The sequence below is a fragment of the Bos mutus genome, chromosome 29, assembly GCF_027580195.1.
Source record: "Bos mutus isolate GX-2022 chromosome 29, NWIPB_WYAK_1.1, whole genome shotgun sequence".
NCBI lineage: Eukaryota > Metazoa > Chordata > Mammalia > Artiodactyla > Bovidae > Bos > Bos mutus.
The window spans coordinates 6,763,409-6,781,891 of record NC_091645.1 but is presented as its reverse complement, the minus strand read 5'-3'; the positions used below and the strand labels follow the sequence as shown (position 1 = coordinate 6,781,891).

At 42.5% G+C, this 18,483-nt stretch overlaps 1 protein-coding gene across 1 annotated transcript in view; it reads right to left on the bottom strand.

Moving 5' to 3' along the window:
• Positions 1-897: 897 nt before the first annotated feature.
• Positions 898-18,483, bottom strand: part of RAB38 (RAB38, member RAS oncogene family) — a 68,847-nt gene continuing 51,261 nt past the window's right edge. Inside the window, exon 3 of the mRNA XM_005909918.3 lies at positions 898-4,524. Coding sequence (XP_005909980.1) covers positions 4,372-4,524 — 153 coding nt within the window. The 3' untranslated portion in view covers positions 898-4,371. The remainder of the gene's footprint in view (positions 4,525-18,483) is intronic.

The following is an 18,483-nucleotide window of genomic DNA, read 5'->3' as shown; positions in this document are numbered from 1 at the left end:
AATGGATTGTTCACTTCCTCTGCTTCTGTTGTTGTTATTCAGTCGCTCAGTCGTGTCTGACTCTCTGTGACCCCGTGGACTGCAGCACACAGGCTTCCCCGTCCTTCATTATCTCCCGTAGTTTGCTCAAACTCAAGTCCTTTGAATCCATGAGGCCATTCAACCATCTCATCCTCTGTCGCCCCTTCACCTCCTGCCATCCGTCTTTCCTCTGCTATGGTCTACCATAGCCCACTGCATGCATTACCCAGATTCACTCACATTGCAGGTCAAGTTCATTCTGTCTTTTCACTGATATTTTCTTTTAGATCACTTGTTATAGTTCCAAAAGAGAGACCAAGAAAGAGAGAACTTAAAACAGGAAGGCTGTAGTCTCCTGCTGTAGTTAATCTTGAAGCCATAACTGATATTCATCATTTCCCTCCTTTATTACTTCCATTCCCTAGACCAAGCTGCTTCTAGTCTGGTTCATCGTGTGGTGAAGTGACTCAGTCTTTGAGCCCTTAGAGGATGAGTCCCTGGTTGCTTGTCCTCATCAAGATGTTGTAGCTGCAACTGCCATCTCGTTTTCTCACCAGGGATGCATCAAGATGCAGGCCAGTGAGTCCCATGATTTCCAGACATACTCCTTCCTGCTCCATTATTTAGCAACAACTCTATGGCATCGTCACAATCAGGATGAATTACCCTTGTCCATATAGTAACTGCCTTCTCTGACTGCTGGCCACTGGGCATAAGAGCCAAGAATGATCAGGCTGCAGCCGAAGTCGTAGGTTTACTGTGTCCCCTGGTAGAACTATCAAGAGTTCTAACTCAGCAAAACCTGAAGCTATAAAAAGGGGAAGACCACTTTCTTTTTCTTTTTTTTTCAATTTATTTTATTGGAGCATAGTTGATTTCCAATGTGTGTTAATTTCTGCCATACAGCACAGTGATTCAGTTATAAATACATACATTCTTTTTTATATTATTTTCCATTATGGCTAATCACAGGACATTGAATATAGTTCCCTGGGCTACACAGTAGGACAGGAAGCCCACTTTCTTAAGTGGATTATTTAAAGTGATGGTGGAAGGCTTTGTTCTCCCCTTTGATGCTAGCTATCTAGGACTCAGCACTACATACACAGTATCACTTAATAGTACAACCACATTTTGAACCATGCAGTCTCAAGAATGGATTATGGGGAACAGGCACCACTGACCTTCTCACTGAAGTTGGCATCCCTCTTTTGGGGATATGCCTTATTGGTTTGGGGGGACTTCCCTGGTGGCTCAGTGGTAAAGAACCCACCTGCAATGCAGGAGATGTGAGTTTGATCCCTGGGTGGGGGAGATCCCCTGAAGAAGGAAGCAGCAACCCACTCCAGTCTTCTTGCCAGGAAATCCTATGGACAGAGGAGCCTGGAGGGCTACAGTCCATGGGGTCACAAAAGATTTGGGCGTGACTTTAGTGACTAAACAACCTTATTGTTCTAGTGAAGCGAACGTCATCTGGGCTCTCCTGGGGAACATAATCAGCTGGTAGTTTCTTTGACATTACAAAATAAATACATTATAACATGCCCACCTCTCCGAGACCTTGGAACTCTTCTCCAGTGCTTTGCCAAGGTGGTTCTGGCATAACCACATCGTTTGTTTTAGGCCAACATCATTTCCAAGCTTTTAAGGGCTATTCCAGTAGCACGTTGGGATCAGCTCCAGGTGTACTTGCCCAGAATGTTAAAAATTAACCCACATAAGAGTGCTCTCAAACAAATAGATTGTTATCTGATCTTACGTTCTGTCCTCTCTGATCCAGTGTCTCAAGACCAGTTCCTCAGAATATCCTCCTGATTCCTAGAAGCAATCATTAGCCAGGTTCAATAGTTCACTTGCTTAATAATCCATCTCATCTTGAAACACGGATCATACTTTTCCACTCAAGTCATACTGAGATTTGATCCTAATTATTTGTCTAGAAGCAATGAAGGGAGATGGGAGCAGAGCTTGAGAAGGGAAACATCACCTTATAAAACATCCTGCTGAGGTGGGGTTTTAACGTGGTAACCGGCTGTTCTCCACAGGAGAGGGTAAGGGCCTCTTTTTCTGGAGCAGAGTTTCAGAAGACTCTCTGGGTTCAAGCCTCTTAAGAACATCTACCCAAATGTTTCCTCGCATGTCTCAGTGTCTGACTCTTTCCCTATAAAGACCCTGATTTTAGTGGAGAAGCCTTGCTAGCTCTGTGAACGTAGCCTCCATTATAGTTTTCTTTTCCTAAAATCAAATCTTAGGCCTGATTTTCAGCATGGCCTATCCTGGGGCTGAAGGAAGTGAGGGTCACTTTGATTGTTGGTTGGAAGTCTTTAAATTTTTATACCAAATCTCGAGTCAAGTGTTAACTGACACAAGCCTGTAATTTTTTTTTTTTTCCCTATAGAGTTTCATAGAAGTTAATAAACTCTGCAATCACGTCTTTCCAACACAAGAGCAACATAAAATTTACTTTCGACTGTATTCTATCTCAATCTACCTGATGAGACTCTTAGTAATTATGATGCTATAACTGGCCAGGGATTGGCTCCCCCATATTATCCACCAGTAAGGGGTTCCTTGCTACCACCTAGGTAGTGAGTCATTCAGTTCAAAAGCTCGTGTCAAGCCTCAGCTTCCTAAACCACTTCTATCCCAACTAACTTGGGCAGGTTTTGGTTTCTACCATAAGACCCTGAAAGAAGGATTTGCGTGAAAGTAACTTATCTAGAAAGTGACCCAGGAAGCACTTGTAGAAGAGTGAGGCGGTGAGGAAAGAAGGAAATGGAGTTAAAAAAGATGAAAGCCAATAAGGATGAAATGAAGACCATAAAGGATGAGGCAAGTGGGAAGGTCTCCCCTATGAGAACCAAGATCTATTAATCCCACTGGGGGTGTCTAAGAGACTGCAGAGAGCATGCTCAGAACTGGTCTTCCTGAAAGAAAAAGAACCTAAAGTATTTATCCCCCAATCCCTGCTGTCATTGGTTCAGGGATGCTCTGGAGATATTAACTCACTGGCCTGCCTGCCTCATGGGTCAAGAGTTCCAGGGGCCAGAGAATGCCCTTAGGGAAAGGATCACAAACACGAATAATAGGAAGCGGTGTGGTCGGTATTTATGGAGACAATGAATGCCAAGATAATATGGGTAGGACACCCAAAAAAAAAATCTGTTACCAAGTTCCTATGAGTATATTATCAACACCAATGAAAACTAATGCCCTTCAAGAGCGGTAGCTACCTGCACCATACCTGTACCACAAACATCGTACAAAGCAAGATATCAACACGCGTGTTTTAGCTGTTTCTCTCTATGTTGATTGGTTTGGCAGCTTTCCTGGCCAGAATATATGAAAATATATTCCTCTGCTTAACCAAAAGTTGTGTAGGTACACTGCTTGCACTCTTGGCCTACATGCCAATATGAACTGTAGATACAGACGAGATGCATGACTCATCTCAGTTTTAACAGTACCCTTCCTTTAAGTGCGTCCCTCACATCCCTTTTTTGAAATTACATTTTAGAAATGGGTCGAGAGAACAATGGACACACAGTCAAAAAAAGAAAAAAAAGTTCAGAATACTGAGAAACTTGAAGCATTTGCAGAAATAAGGAAACAGCATCTTTTCATGTTTTATTTTTCACTTGTGAAAATATATATAATATATATTACACATACAGAAGAGTCCCACAGCTCGGGTGTTAGAGAAAGCGAACAGAAAGGCACGTACCAGGGGAGGTCTTTTCATAAAGTTTTCAGTGAAACCAACATTCAGGGCACGGCAATTGACAATAAAAGCAACGAAAGCACAGGAAGCCTGTGTCCACGACTCTGAAGAGCTAAATCAGAGACAACTCCAGGTCCGCTGAGAATGAAGGTCATCTCTGGAGAAAGGACAGCTTCTACTTAATAGGCCTGTCAGAGCAGCAGAGGATGTACTGAGGTCTGGACAAAGACACCAGGGGCAAAGTGAAAGCCAGCGCTTAACTTGACAGCTAGTCTGTTCTTGTCCCCTTTCTCTTTCAGACCTGAGGCCCTGGCTGACCCAAAGACGCCAATAATAGGGCCAACTCTGTTTGTGCAGAATTACGGTCAGCTACAAGACAGAATTTTGTAACAGACTAAATATTTTAAAAGCTTGTAAACACTGTGCTGATGCTGTGCGGGGTGGGGTGGGGGGGCAGACATAAAAAGGAACATTTGCTATTTCTCTTGGAGGAAAGAAAGTTACAGGCATAGGTCTTTGGCTTGCCCCAGGTGTATCCCCATCCTGACATTTATCCAAGATGGTAGGATTTGAGACGCAATTCATGAGATGATTGGATTCCTCCCACCATACTCCAGCACAGAAGCCTACTAGGATTTGGAACAGCTGGAGCAGCTGACAACCCTGGGCGATGTGAGATGTGGCTTCACAATGTCAGGCTGAATGGACTCCATCAGGTCACACTCATTGGCAAGTATATGTTTCACCAGGCATCTGGAGGCCTCATCGATGTTGATATTTTCCTAAGGGGAGAAAACAGCTTTTAGTATTCAGTATTCTAGAATAACACCAGAGCAGAGATTTATATGAAACAAAGGGCAGTATTTAAATATCTCTTTCTAAACCCTGTCCCATGCATCCTCTTTCTATTCCCCTTGCTCTTGTTTATTCCTTCTAAGAACTTTACATTTTAGTCTTTCACAAAAGTAAATATATGGATTTGTTTTGTAAATATTCATTAGCACATTTTTGATCATTTAAGCTCAACCCTGAGTTCACTTGCTATGAAAGCTTTCGGTAACTTTTTGAGTTCCACAAACAACAAACCTCTCACATTTAACAGAGCCTTAATAAAAATTCCTCTGAGGGTTTCTAAATCTAAAACAAGGTGAAGTTCTTGTTGTTTTTTTGTTTGTTTGTGATGTTGTTGTTGTTCTTACTGGTTTTTATACCAGAATTCATTCACACCCCCAAATCAGTGGCTTAAAACAACAAAGTCCTTGTCACTCATCCTACATGCATCATGGGATACCTGGCTTTTCCACCATCAACCCAGGCCAAGAGAATTCCATCTCTATGCTTGCCATGCTTGCAGAAGCAGGGAGAACAGACATGGTGAATTGAGCATTGGCTCTTATTGCTTCTGGAGAAAAGTGAAAGGGAGACACAGCGTTTATCCTCCCATTTCATTGTCCCATGAAAGTCACGTGTTCATGCCCAAGTTCAGAGCGGCCGAAGCAGTGCAGTCCTTCCATTGGACTGGAAGCTGGAGAGCCAGAATTCATGTCCCTGGGCTTCCCTTTCCTCATCTATGTGACAGTCTTGATGATAATGCACGTGCTGCATGCTCAGTCACAAATATCAAATGTGGGATATCATATCTGTTCACAGGTAAGACAAATTTAGAGAGATTAAGAGATTCCCCCCAGCACCAAGATCATACAGCAGAAGGGTTTGAGGGCCAGAATTCACAACCAGATGTTGCTGACATCAAAGCCTGGCTCTTACCAAGTTTTATTCCTTTTTCAACTTTTCAAAATCAAGAGCAATAACAAAAGTTCTTACTACATTGTTAGGACCAGTGGGTGCAAAATAAATCTTAGATCCTTTCTCTTTAATAAAGCAAGTTTTAAGCATTAAGAAGCACCCTCCTAGATAAGCAATATAAGTTAGATTTGACAGTAGTATTTTTTAAACCTCCACTCCTATATTAACTTGCCAGTAAAATAGGGTTCTTTTATTTTAATGTATAAATTGGCAAAATCTACTAATGAAGACAGTGAAGCGTGGACAAATGAATGAAAATCCACCAACCTCATAAGAAAAACAGCTAAAACTTAAGCCAAATTAGTGGCAGCCTAGCAGGGTCATTTTAGTAAAAGACAAGATGATACCAGTGAAACTGTGACTTTTAACACATTAGCTGGTGTCAAGACTAGGATGTGAGATTATGGAGGATGGGGCTCTGGACTAAGGAAACCATCAGAGCCAAGGAGTGGCTGTGCCTACATTTAGACTGTACATGGGAACAGGGTAGCAATTCATGATGACTCACCGTCACTCAATCTAAATTATTTAGATTCCTCCTAAGAACGAGGCATACAAAGACAACACTAAAGTCTGTCCTTGCGAGAACTTATACTAGCAAGGTAAACAGCAGAGGTATAATAAGGTTGAAAAGGGTGTCTGGAACCTGACTACTATGAACCCTGAATGAGAACTTGGCCAGACAGAGCCACTGAGATTTCTTTGCAAGTGAAGTGTCAAAAAACAATTCAATACAAATCCATTACTAGACAAAACTTATATGGACCCTTGGGTGGTGGTGGTTAGTCACCAAGTCATGTCCAACTCTTGTAGCCCTATTAACTGTAGCCCACCAGGCTTCTATATCCATGGAATTCTCCAGGCAAGAATACCGAAGTGGGTTACCATTTCCTTCTCCAGGGGATCTTCCCGACTGAGGGATCAAACCCATGTCTCCTGTATTGGCAGGTGGATTTTTTACCAGTAAGCCATCAGGGAAGGCCTGGACCCTTAGTACTCTTTTTAATTACTTAATTTATCAGTGAGACCTTGGGAAATACTTATTATGTGTACCATGGTTGCCGTGGCACATCTATTTCAGATTGGAACCTATCAGAGGAAGCCAGGTAGAGGAGCAAGCACTATACTGACCATATGCATTCTGCAAAAGAGCACAGTGTATAGTACATATAGCACAAGCCTGAAGCCAAACTTATCACAGCTCCCTTTCTGGTGATGTGACCTTGGGAAAACTGTTTCAACCACTCCCCACCTTAGTTTCCTCCTCTCTAAAAGGAATCTACTTTACAGATGATTGTAATTTAATACATGTTAATACTTACAACATGCAAAACACTTAGAACAGTGAAGAGGACATAGCATACATTTAATAAATGCTATCTACATCTCAGCTCAGTCACTCAGTCGTGTCCAACTCTTTGTGACCCCATGGACTGCAGCACGCCAGGCTTCCCTGTCCATCACCAATGCACAGAGAGTACTCAAACTCACGTCCATCAAGTTGGTGATGGACTTTAGTTTGGCATCAGTCCTTCCAAAGAATATTCAGGACTCATCTCCTTTAGGATGGACTGGTTTGATCTCCATGCAGTCCAAAGGACTCTCAAGAGTCTTCTCCAACACTACAGTTCAAAAGCATCCATTCTTTGGTGCTCAGCTTTCTTTATAGTCCAATTCTCACATCCATACATGACTACTGGAAAAACCATAGCTTTGACAAGACAGATCTTTGTTGGCAAAGTAATGTCTCTGCTTTTTAATATGCTGCCTAGGTTGGCCATAGCTTTTCTTCCAAGGAGCAGTTCAGTTCAGTTCAGTTGCTCAGTCGTGTCTGACTCTTTGGGATGCCATGTACTGCAGCACACCAGGCTTCCTTGCCCATCACCAACTCCTGGAGCCTACTCAAACTCATGTCCATCAAGTCAGTGATGCCATCCAACCATCTCATCCTCTGTCGTCCCCTTCTCCTCCTGTCTTCAATTTTTCCCAGCATCAGTGTCTTTTCCAATGAGTCAGTTCTTCGCATCAGGTGGCCAGAGTATTGGAGTTTCAGCTTCAGCATCAGTCCTTCCAATGAATATTCAGGATTGATTTCCTTTAGGACAGACTGGTTGGATTTCCTTGCAGTCCAAGGGACTCACAAGAGTCTTCTCCAACACCACAGTTCAAAAACATCAATTCTTCAGTGCTCAGCTTTCTTTATAGTCCAACTCTCACATCCATACATGACCACTGGAAAAACCATAGCTTTGATGAGATGGACCTTTGTTGGTGAAATAATGTCTGTGCTTTTCAATATGCTGTCTAGGCTGGTTATAACTTTTCTTCCAAGGAGCAAGTGTCTTTTTATTTTATGGCTGCAGTCACTATCTGCAGTGATTGTGGAGCCAAAAAAATAAATAAATAAAGTCTGTCACTATTTCCATTCATTGTTTCCCCATCTATTTGCCATGAAGTGATGGGACCAGATGCCATGATCTTCGTTTTCTGAATGTTGAGTTTCAAGCCAACTTTTTCACTCTGCTCTTTCACTTTCATCAAGAGGCTTCCTCTTCACTTTCTGGCATAAGGGTGATGTCATCTGCATATCTGAGGTTACTGATATTTCTCCCAGAAATCTTGATTCTAGCTTGTGCTTCATCCAACCCAGCATTTCTCATGATGTACTCTGCATATAAGTTAAATAAACAGGGTGACAATATACAGCCTTGACATACTCCTTTCTAATTTGGAACCAGTCTGTTGTTCCATGTCCAGTTCTAATTGTCGCTTCCTGACCTGCATAAAGATTTATCAGGAGGCAGATAAGGTGGTTTGGTATTCCCATCTCTTGAAGAATTTTCCACAGTTTGTTGTGATCTAAACAGTGGAAGGTTTTGGCATAATTGATAAAGCAGCAGTAGATGTTTTTCTGGAATTCTCTTGCTTTTTCTGATCCAGCGAATGTTGGCAATTTGATCTCTGGTTCCTCTACCTTTTCTAAAACCAGCTTGAACATCTGGAAGTTCACGGTTCACGTACTGTTGAAGCCTGGCTTGGAGAATTTTGAGCATTACTTTACTAGCGTGTGAGATGAGTACAATTGTGTGGTAGTTTGAACATTCTTTGTCATCACCCTTCTTTGTGATTGGAATGAAAACTGACCTTTTCCAGTCCTGTGGCCACTGCTGAGTTTTAGAAATTTGCTGGCATATTGAGTGCAGCACTTTCACAGCATCATCTTTTAGGATTTGAAATAGCTCAACTGGAATTCCATCACCTCCACTGGCTTTATTTGTAGTGATGCTTCCTAAGGCCCACTTGATTTTTCATTCCAGGATGTCTGGCTCTAGGTGGGTTATCATACCATCGTGGTTATCTGGGTCATGAAGATCTTTTTTGTAGAGTTCTGTGTATTCTTGCCATCTCCTTGAAATATCTTCTGCTTCTGTTAGGTCCATACCATTTCTGTCCTTTATTGTGCTCATCTTTGCATGAAATGTTCCCCTGGTATCTCTAATTTTCTTGAAGAGATCTCCAGTCTTTCCAATTCTATTGTTTTCCTCTATTTCTTTGCACTGATCACTGAGGAAGGCTTCCTTATCTCTCCTTGCTATTCTTTGGAACTCTGCATTCAGATGGGTGCAAGTGAAAGTGAAGTTGCTCAGTCATGTCCGACTCTTTGTGATCCCATGAACTATACAGTCCATGGAATTCTCCAGGCCAGAATACTGGAGTGGGTAGCCTTTCCCTTCTCCACGGGATCTTCCCAACCCAGGGATCAAACCCAGGTCTCCTGCATTGTGGACGAATTCACATGGGTATATCTTTCCTTCTCTCCTTTGCCTTTAGTTTCTCTTCTTTTCTCAGCTATTTATCTACATATTCTCCTCATTTAATCACCAGGAGAACATGATAATGTGTGTATTCTATTCCTTTACTTTGCAGCTCAGGAAACTGAGATTGAGACGGGATTGGTGGCTGGCCCAGAGCCAGATGTGAGTCTAAGAACAGTAAACACTAATATTTGCCGTGATCTCTACAATATACTAACTGTAAAAAGGCAAGATGTATGTGTTTAGGGCACAGCCTTATCTCAAGTCCCCGTAAGTATTTTCCCCAAATAAATAAAGGAGCGCAGTATAAGCAGGGCATGCATTTCCAGCCTTAAACGGTTTAGAAGTTGTGTCAGGGCCTAGGCCAGGCTGCTCTGCACTGCTGCCCTTCTGTCTCTGTTCACTCTTAAAGTCACAGCCAACGTCTAGACTAGCAGAAGAGAGAGCAATACAGAACTCACTTCCCTCTCCCTCTCCTGTGAAACATGAGCATGAACAATCAAACCCTGCCTGATAAAACTGTAGGTTTGGACCTTTGGGGCAATTATATTGTGATATAACTGACTGTGCTTCTTGGCAGCCAAGTAGACACAGCCAGGCCCACATTTTCTAGGTGATTGTTGAGAATCAGCTGTTGGTTTAAGTGCAAAATACTACCTGGGAATTTTTATTGACATTTCTTCTAGAGAGTTTTAACAACACTTGCAGGAGCATCTTTTGCAGTAAAGGTAATTTATCCATCCTAAGACTTCCAAGACACATACACTTAGACTGAATCTGGCTGTGATTTCTTTACATATTTGCAGTATGACAAGGTGGTCTATTGTGCTGACCACTTTAGGTTGATGTGTGCTCATCTTCACATCTCTAAGCTTGCCTCGAAAAGTAGCCTTAAAATGCCCAACAAAGCATTTTAGTTAAAAAAAAAAAATGGTGGTAACTACCATAGTATTACTGAGTGTCCACACTGTGCTGGGCATATAGCAGATGCTTTACTTATGGACACATTGTTCACATCCAATCCTTACAAAAATCTATTAAATAACTAACAGCCATATTTTAAAGGTAAGGAAACTTTAACCTTTACCAAGGTTAAGTAACTTAACTAGAACAGAGTAAGAGCTTGGTCAATGTGTCATTCCAACCAAATAGACCTAACTCCATTTTCTATCCTGCTCCTATATATGACATGACCTTATCTCCAAGATTAGAACAGATATTAAAGTAGTTTTATTTCTAAATCAGCAGTATGCAATCCCGGCTGCATATTCATTCAGCAAGTTCAATAAAATTTGTTGCCAGGGCCCTCCTTCCAGACATTGGTCTGGGATGAGGCCCAGCATGGGTATTTTTTTTGTTTTTAAGATTTTCCACTTCTTTGAAATGTGCCTTCAGATTTCAGACACACTCATATCATTAAGAGACACATATCATATCATTAAGAATGTCTTTAAAGATGCTCCTTTCATTTCAGTCGTGAACTCTCTGGAAATAACATGTAGTGCAGCGATTTTAAGCTGCAGTGATTTTGATCTTCCCAGAGAGAAAGGCATATAAATCTAACTATCTGAGGTCTTGGGTACGTGTCAGTTTTTTTAATTAGCTCTTTAGAACATCTGTCTGGTGGCAAATTATTTAATCTCTGACCACCCCCCCCCCACCCCCAGAGCCAGAGAGCAAAAACATCCTAGCAGAAAACCTTTACTTCTGCCTCGTTAGAAGCTGGAAGAGAATTCATCCTCCTCTAATCTTTCCAAATACATCATCCTCCAACACACCAAGTGTACCAGGTGCTCTGAGGTTAGGGTACTAAATTCCTCAGCTCCGTGAAATTTTAATTAGAGCAGATGGCTCATCAGATAATAATGCCAGTGCAAGAAGTCTTACTCAGAACAAGTGCTTTGAAAATACTTTCTCTAAGAAGATCCAGCGCTTGTTTATGGAGTGCATAAGTGGCAAACCCTCTGCGAGCTCTCATTGACTGTAGGTCCAGTCTAATGGGGGGCAAGCACAATGCACACCCGTATTTCCATCTGTACAGAGCGTTTTCTTCCCTCACCCCCCAGATCACTCTTCCCTTCCTTTGGGCAACTACTTCCTCCCTTTGGCAGTCATGAGCTTCTCCTGAGACTCCTCTAAACTGAGCCCTACATCTCAGACCTTGTTCTCAGAAGCTGGAGTTTCATGTAATCTTCACGACAAAGACAAGATGGGAAGTATTGATGTTATTTGACAGAACAGGAAAGTGAAGTTCTGAGCGGCTAAAATGACATAGTCAAGGTCTCAGAGACAGTAAGAGGCAAAATTTGGCTTCCAATCCAATCCTCAAAGGTTCTATATCATCTCTTCTTCTCCTCATTGATGTCTTATAGTTCCCGGCCAACAGTTTGTAAGGGCCCAAGCGAGGGTCTACCTCAATCCAAAGCCCATAGTTTTGCATTTTGCCACATGTTCTCAATGAAAGGAAGACAGATCTGAAAGTTATCAGACTTTAGTCTACCTAATAGGCACTGGGAAGGATGGGTGGAGTCATATTGTCACTGATTTCAACACAGGATAGAGTCCCATTGTCAGCATGGACATATGGAGAAAGAGAACGTTCACAGATAAGATCAGCTCCAAAGACCGTGTCCCTCAGACAATAACTCCTCTATCCCCACCGTGACCCAAGTTCAGCCCCTGTCCCTCATGCACTAGATGTAAAAGTCCATCTCACACCCTCTTTCTCCCCACTTTCCTACAGTCCCAGGGCCTCCTACCTTAGAGCCCTTTCTCCTTATCTCCCTCTCATCCCTCTCCCAGCACCTAGAGCTCCACTCCAGCCATGGAGCATCTCCAAGTTTATAGAGAACCACCCAACATTAAAGAGAGAGGGAAATTAGACATCAATAATTCAGCTGATGCACTAATTCAGCCTGACTTTGATGCATTAGGAAATTAAGGCACAGAGGAGGGAAGAGATGTGCCTGGCATCACACAGGCTACCTCTTAGTTCTCCAAGTAGCACTACTGGTGAAAAATCCACCTGCCAATGCAAGAGACATAAGAGACAAGGGTTTGATCCCTGGATTGGGAAGATTTCCTGAAATGGCACCCCACTCCAGTATTCTTAAAAATTCCATGGGCACAGGAGCCTGGTGGGCTGGCTACAGTCCAAGGGCTTGCAAAGAGTCAGACAGGACTGAGCAACCAAGCTCTTAGCTTGCACAGTAGTAAAGAATTTGCCTGCCAAGCAGGAAACACGAGTTCAATCCCTAGGGCAGGAAGATGCCCTGAAGGAAATGACAACCCACTCCGGTATTCTTGCCTGGAGAATCCCATGGACAGAGGAGCCTGGCGGGTTACAGTCCATGGGCTCACAGAGTTGGACATTTCTACCATGATTAAAGGCTTCCATCCTGACATCTCTATGTGCCAAGTCAGAGGACTGAGACTAGAACATTGCTGTCCCAGGAAGTAACGGAAAGAGAATGAGGCTTGGAGTCAAACTTGGAAACTCGGTTGCCATTTACTGCAGGACCAAGAGAAAGTCTAAACCCTGAGCCTCCTTTGCTTAGTCTGTAAAATGAGGTTAATGACAACTACAGTGCATAAGGTACCTGTTAGATTAAATGATACACACAGACGAAGCCCCTAGACATCACATATATGCCCTCGGATGAATACATGCTCTGTTTTTGAATCTGCCTCTCTTCACCTTCTCCCTTTAAGTCATTCTTCAGGGATCACTTTTCATAAGAAGTTGCCTCTCACTCCCCCAGGCTAAGACAAGTGCCCCTCTATGTGGGCACCTATCACTAGTCAATATGATGGCTGGTTTGTCTGTATTTTCACAGCACAGGAGGCTCCTGGGCGCTTATTGCTGTAGCCTAGTGTCCAGCACAGTACCTGCAAGTAGCAGGCACTTGGAAGATACTGGGGAAGTGAACGAACGAATGAATGCGTGACCTAATCAAGGAGGCCCTCAGAACAGCAACAAGTTCAGGTTTCAACCTGAAGACAATTTCAGTTGTGAGTTATTTCTTCAGGGGGTAAAAAGGAAAACATATGCACAACAGAATTTACTTCACAAGTCAAACTGCTTGTTCTTATCTTGTGTTCCAGCTACGATTTGACACAATTCTTTTTAGGTAAAACGAAGGAAGACTGACTGAACCAGTTTATAAAAATTGAGCTGAACTGCTAAAGGCTTTGCAGTCGAGTGGACCTATGTCAGAGTACTGACTTTTCTCTTTTAAAAATAACTCTTCATATCTTGTTGCTTCAAAAACTACTTCAGGTGACCTATGCTATTTAATAAGTAGGTGAACTTAGACAAATACTTAATTTTTCTGGACCTCAGCTACAATTTAGAGAGAATAACACCCACTTGACAGAATTAGCATGATTGGAAATATCTTGCTGCTACTGCTGCTAAGTTGCTTCAGTGGTGTCCGACTCTGTGCAACCCCATAGACGATAGCCCACCAGGCTCCCCAGTCCCTGGGATTCTCCAGGCAAGAACACTGGAGTGGTTTGCCATTTCCTTCTCCAAGGCAGGAAAGTGAAAAGTGAAAGTGAAGTCGCTCAGTCATATCCAACCCTTAGCGACCCCATGGAGTGCAGCCTACCAGGCTCCTCCGTCCATGGGATTTTCCAGGCAAGAGTACTGGAGTGGGGTGCCATTGCCTTCTCATTGGGGCAAAAAGTAGAAGGTGGGGAACATTATGTATTTTAATGACTCTATATTATACATAATTATTTTAATATCATCTTCTCTTAAGAACTTTTATGAAACTGAATGGGAGGTCAGTTCTAGCTGAAGAATTTATTTAGTTTATCTTTTCTTTACATGTGCTCCTTTTATCCAGCCCTTAACTCACTTTTTAGTAGAAGAGTTTGAAATCTTTACTTTTTCAGAAAGTATTGTTGGAATGAAAAGTTGAGAGGTGAGAAAACTGACATGTTGTAATGTTGAGAATGATGTTGTGTTTGCAGGCCAAGCTGAGGACTTAAACCCAGGACTTAGCCTCTTGATAGCTCTGAGCAACTGTTCTGAAGACGGAAAGGAGAAGCCTGGATACACAGGAGGTTTTGCAACAATAATCAGGTAATCAGAACATCAAAAAATTACTGTTAACTAAGAAAAACCAGATATGGCAAGTGAAGGAATTTAGCGTTTTTCTATGTATGGGAAAATGCAAGGGTCTGGGCTCAATGAAATTATGCCTTTGATATGCACATCAGCTGTCTGGGGCCAATATCCTGGGCTTTTTCACCCTGAGTGTCCTCAAGGATGGCTGCAGGAGCTGACTGCTAAATGGAGGGCATCCTGTTTTACCCTGAGATCCCTCAGGGCTCACTGTGCAGGTGGCTGTAATGTGATGGTTCGATGGCTGCAACATCCTTTGCTTAAAATAATGTTCTCTTATAGAAAACATATAGAAACAAGTGAAAACATACCGAAACAAGTGTGTGCGTGCTAAGTCGCTTCAGTCCTGTCCGACTGTTTGTGACCCTACGGACTGTAGTCCTCCAGGCTCCTTTGTCCATGAGATTCTCAAGGGAAGAATACTGGAGTGGGTTGCCATGCTCTCCTCCAGCGGGGCACAGAGGAGCTTTTAAACATCCTCTGTTTAGAATAATACTCTCTTGGGTGAAAACATATAGAGAAAAGAACTATGAGTAAAAGTGAATGTGTGGATAAAACTAAATAAATCCATCTTTCTATCACCTTTTTATATTAGGAAGGTCATGATGCTAGCTAGCTACCAGAACTGTGGCTCCAACCCTAGAAGCTATGTCTACTCTTTGCCAATAAGCCCTGATGTCTAACTCCTAAATTCCTCAGTCAGATACCAAGTCATTCTTAGCCTGGGCAACCTCTCTGAGGCAGTACTTTGCATGTGCTATATAATTTTTTCTCTTCCTGATATGGAATAACATTATCCTTTTCTTCCTTCTACACACTTGTAATAGGGGAAAAAAAAAAAAAGAGAGGTGATACATCAATTTGAAGTTCCTATCATGTAATATTGAAAGATCATGTAACTAAACGAAATAATTCATTTTTCAGCAAATAATCATTGAGCACTCTTCAGGGACCAAGCACTATCCATCAAAGTCTACACTCTGTGCTTTCTTACACTGTGGAGTCAGCCAGGCTGTGACTATCTCATTAGCTCAGGCCTCTTCCGCCCCTGCTTTGAGATGAGGACAGTGATATGCTCCTTTCTCACAATCAGATTCTGACATTTCAGCCTGAGTCAGCCCTGTGTAATCGCCTCTCTTCTCTGATCATAGGCCTTCATTTTTTTCCCATGGCAAGCGTCCTCCATGTTCCTGCCAGATTGTCTCCTGACCATTCTCATCAAAACGTAGTGATGGTCATGCCTCAATCCCATTCCCAGCTCAAAAACTCTGGGTTGGCTCCCATTGCCTGCTCAGAATCAGTGCAGACCCTGATACTTGACCCTTGACACTTGACCCTTGAGGGCCAGCCAGCTCGGCCACAACTTGACTCTGCTGTCTCCTCTCCTCTGGTTCTCCTCACTTGGCTAAGTTCCAGCTAAGCTAAGCCATAGGCCATTCCCTCCATGTGTTTTGCTTGGGTTATTCTTATTCCGTCTGTAACTGCCAAACACAGTTCATTTGGAAGAATATAGCTGCTGGTGTCTACTTGATTCACAAGGATTCCATTGCGTTCTGCTTTGAATTTTTGGATGAAATTCAAGTACATTACCCAGTTTTAAAATCTTTTAGTTATTTTCAACATTTATTACTTGTGCATGTATTTATTGAAGAGGAGCAGTGTGGTAGAAAGACTCAGAACTATACTAGCTCCGTCAATGCTAGCTGGGTAATCTCAGAGAAGTCACCATAACCTCACTCTCCTCATTCTGCGCCTCAATTACTTTACCTATAATCTGGGATTAAAATGACAGTTTTGCAAGGTTGTTGTGAATGTGTATAAGATGAGATGAGATATTTGAAAGAATGCAGCAATAGTTTAGGCATGCAAGAGCCCCTGAGAAGAAAATACAACACTTTGGAAATAATCCAACATTGCATAGTAAGTTTTATATGAGAATGTTTGAAGGGATAAACATACTTCTTTGTCAGAGTAAGCTATCTTAAAGCAGGTTTTGCAGTTTTGTAAGGTGATACAGGGGGAAAAAGCAATTTTTTAAACTTAACATGCCTAAATAATTTTAGGCATGTTAAGTTTAAGATAATTCATAATGTTTCTTTATCACAGGATTCCTCAGGCAGATTCAGGTTGGGAGGGGAGGCTTAGAAAGGAACAAGCTGTTCCCCTTCCCCACTCCTATCTCCAAGCAGAGAATGAGTATGCAGGATTCTGTGAACTTATCTGATCACAGAATACTGATCTCATGCTCTGTCTCCTAGGGCTGGTGTTCCTCTTTGCACAATTTGGCAACTTTTGATTGAGAGCAGTGGTAGAATAAATGGGAGTGGCTGTGGATGGCCTCTGTAGGGCTGGGTGGATAGAGACCCGATTAACCAATAACCAATTAACCCGATTAACAGGATAGATTAACCGATTTTGTGTTATACTGGTGGCTTTTTTAACCCTTTCATAGGTCGTGCTACCTCCACTTTTGCCTTTTTCCATTTTTCTGAGCCTTACCTGAAAAGAAGTACATGCTTTTGTTTGTTTGTTATTTGTTTTTATTTGGGCCAGTTCCTTAGTTGCAGCATGTGGGATCTAGTTCCCTGACCAGGAATCGAACCCAGGCTCCTTGCATTGGAGTGTGGAGTCTTAGCCAATGGACCATTATGGAAATTCTGACGTGTTTTATTTTGCTTGTTTGTTTTTACTTTTTGTTTTAACATGACTTTAACAGAGGAGGGTGAGATCACACTTGTAACAAAATTGTAAGCCATGGGCCTGGTTTGGAATGATGAGATCCTGAGATTATTCCCTCTGGTGAGTCTTCTCCGACCAGCGCCTCACCCCACCCTGAGCAAGGTAGGGCTGGGTAGTTCTCTTAGGTGCATCCATGCTGCTGCTGCTGCTGCTGCTAAGTCGCTTCAGTCGTGTCCGACTCTGTGCGACCCCATAAACGGCAGCCCACCAGGCTCCCCTGTCCCTGGGATTCTCCAGGCAAGAACACTGGAGTGGGTTGCCATTTCCTTCTCCAATGCATGAAAGTGAAAAGTGAAAGTGAAGTTGCTCAGTCGTGTCCGACTCTTAGTCACCCATGGACTGCAGCCCACCAGGCTCCTCCATCCACGGGATTTTCCAGGCAAGAGGACTGGAGTGGGGTGCCAGGTGCATCCATAGCAGTTCCCTATTGAAATTCTAATCATGCACAATTGCAATGACTCCTAGAAATTTACCTTCTCACCAGATAGTAAAATTCTTAAGAGAGAAAGTGGCCCTTTATGCACTTGGGAGTGTTACCAGCACCTTACACAGGGCCTATTGACATGTATGTGCTCAACAAGTATCTTATGAATGGACTGGCCAGGGGAAGGGAAAGAAAAATGGACTGATACCAATTAAAAATCACAAAAAATACTGTGAGCTGCTCTATGTTGAAATCTATTATAATGAAGTTCCCCTTAAACTCGGGATAGCTTTAGACAAGAGAATTAAGGGCCCCGGGTCCTAACCTTGATGCTGCTACAAATTAGCTCAGTCATTATAAAAGGATCAAGCCTCCTCTCTGACGTCAGTTTCATCAGGCACAGGAGGAGAGTATTTATACCCTGCCTTTTTCCAAACAGGACTGAAGATGACTCTTGAGACCATCTCCAGCGCTTGACTAGTGTAGTTAAATTCGTAAGAGTCCTAAGAATAATGCTTCCTTAATGGGAAAGATTTCTCAAATTTAAAGTTTAAGTATGAGACGTTCATTTAACCAATCATTACTAGCACGAGTGTGCTCCATCTACATGATTAGCCAGAAGTTTTTGGTTTGCAAAAATCAGAAACTCACTGAATTGTCTAGGTCCTCTGGAGGCTAGCTCCCAGGGGAAACAGAATTGGTAAAAGATTCAGTCCACACCAAGACCCTTAGAAAATGTCCGTAGGCTCTCAAACACCAGCAGGTCAGCTTGTTTTTCTCTGTCCAGCTGTTTTTTCCATATAAAGAGGGAGACAGACAGGAGTTC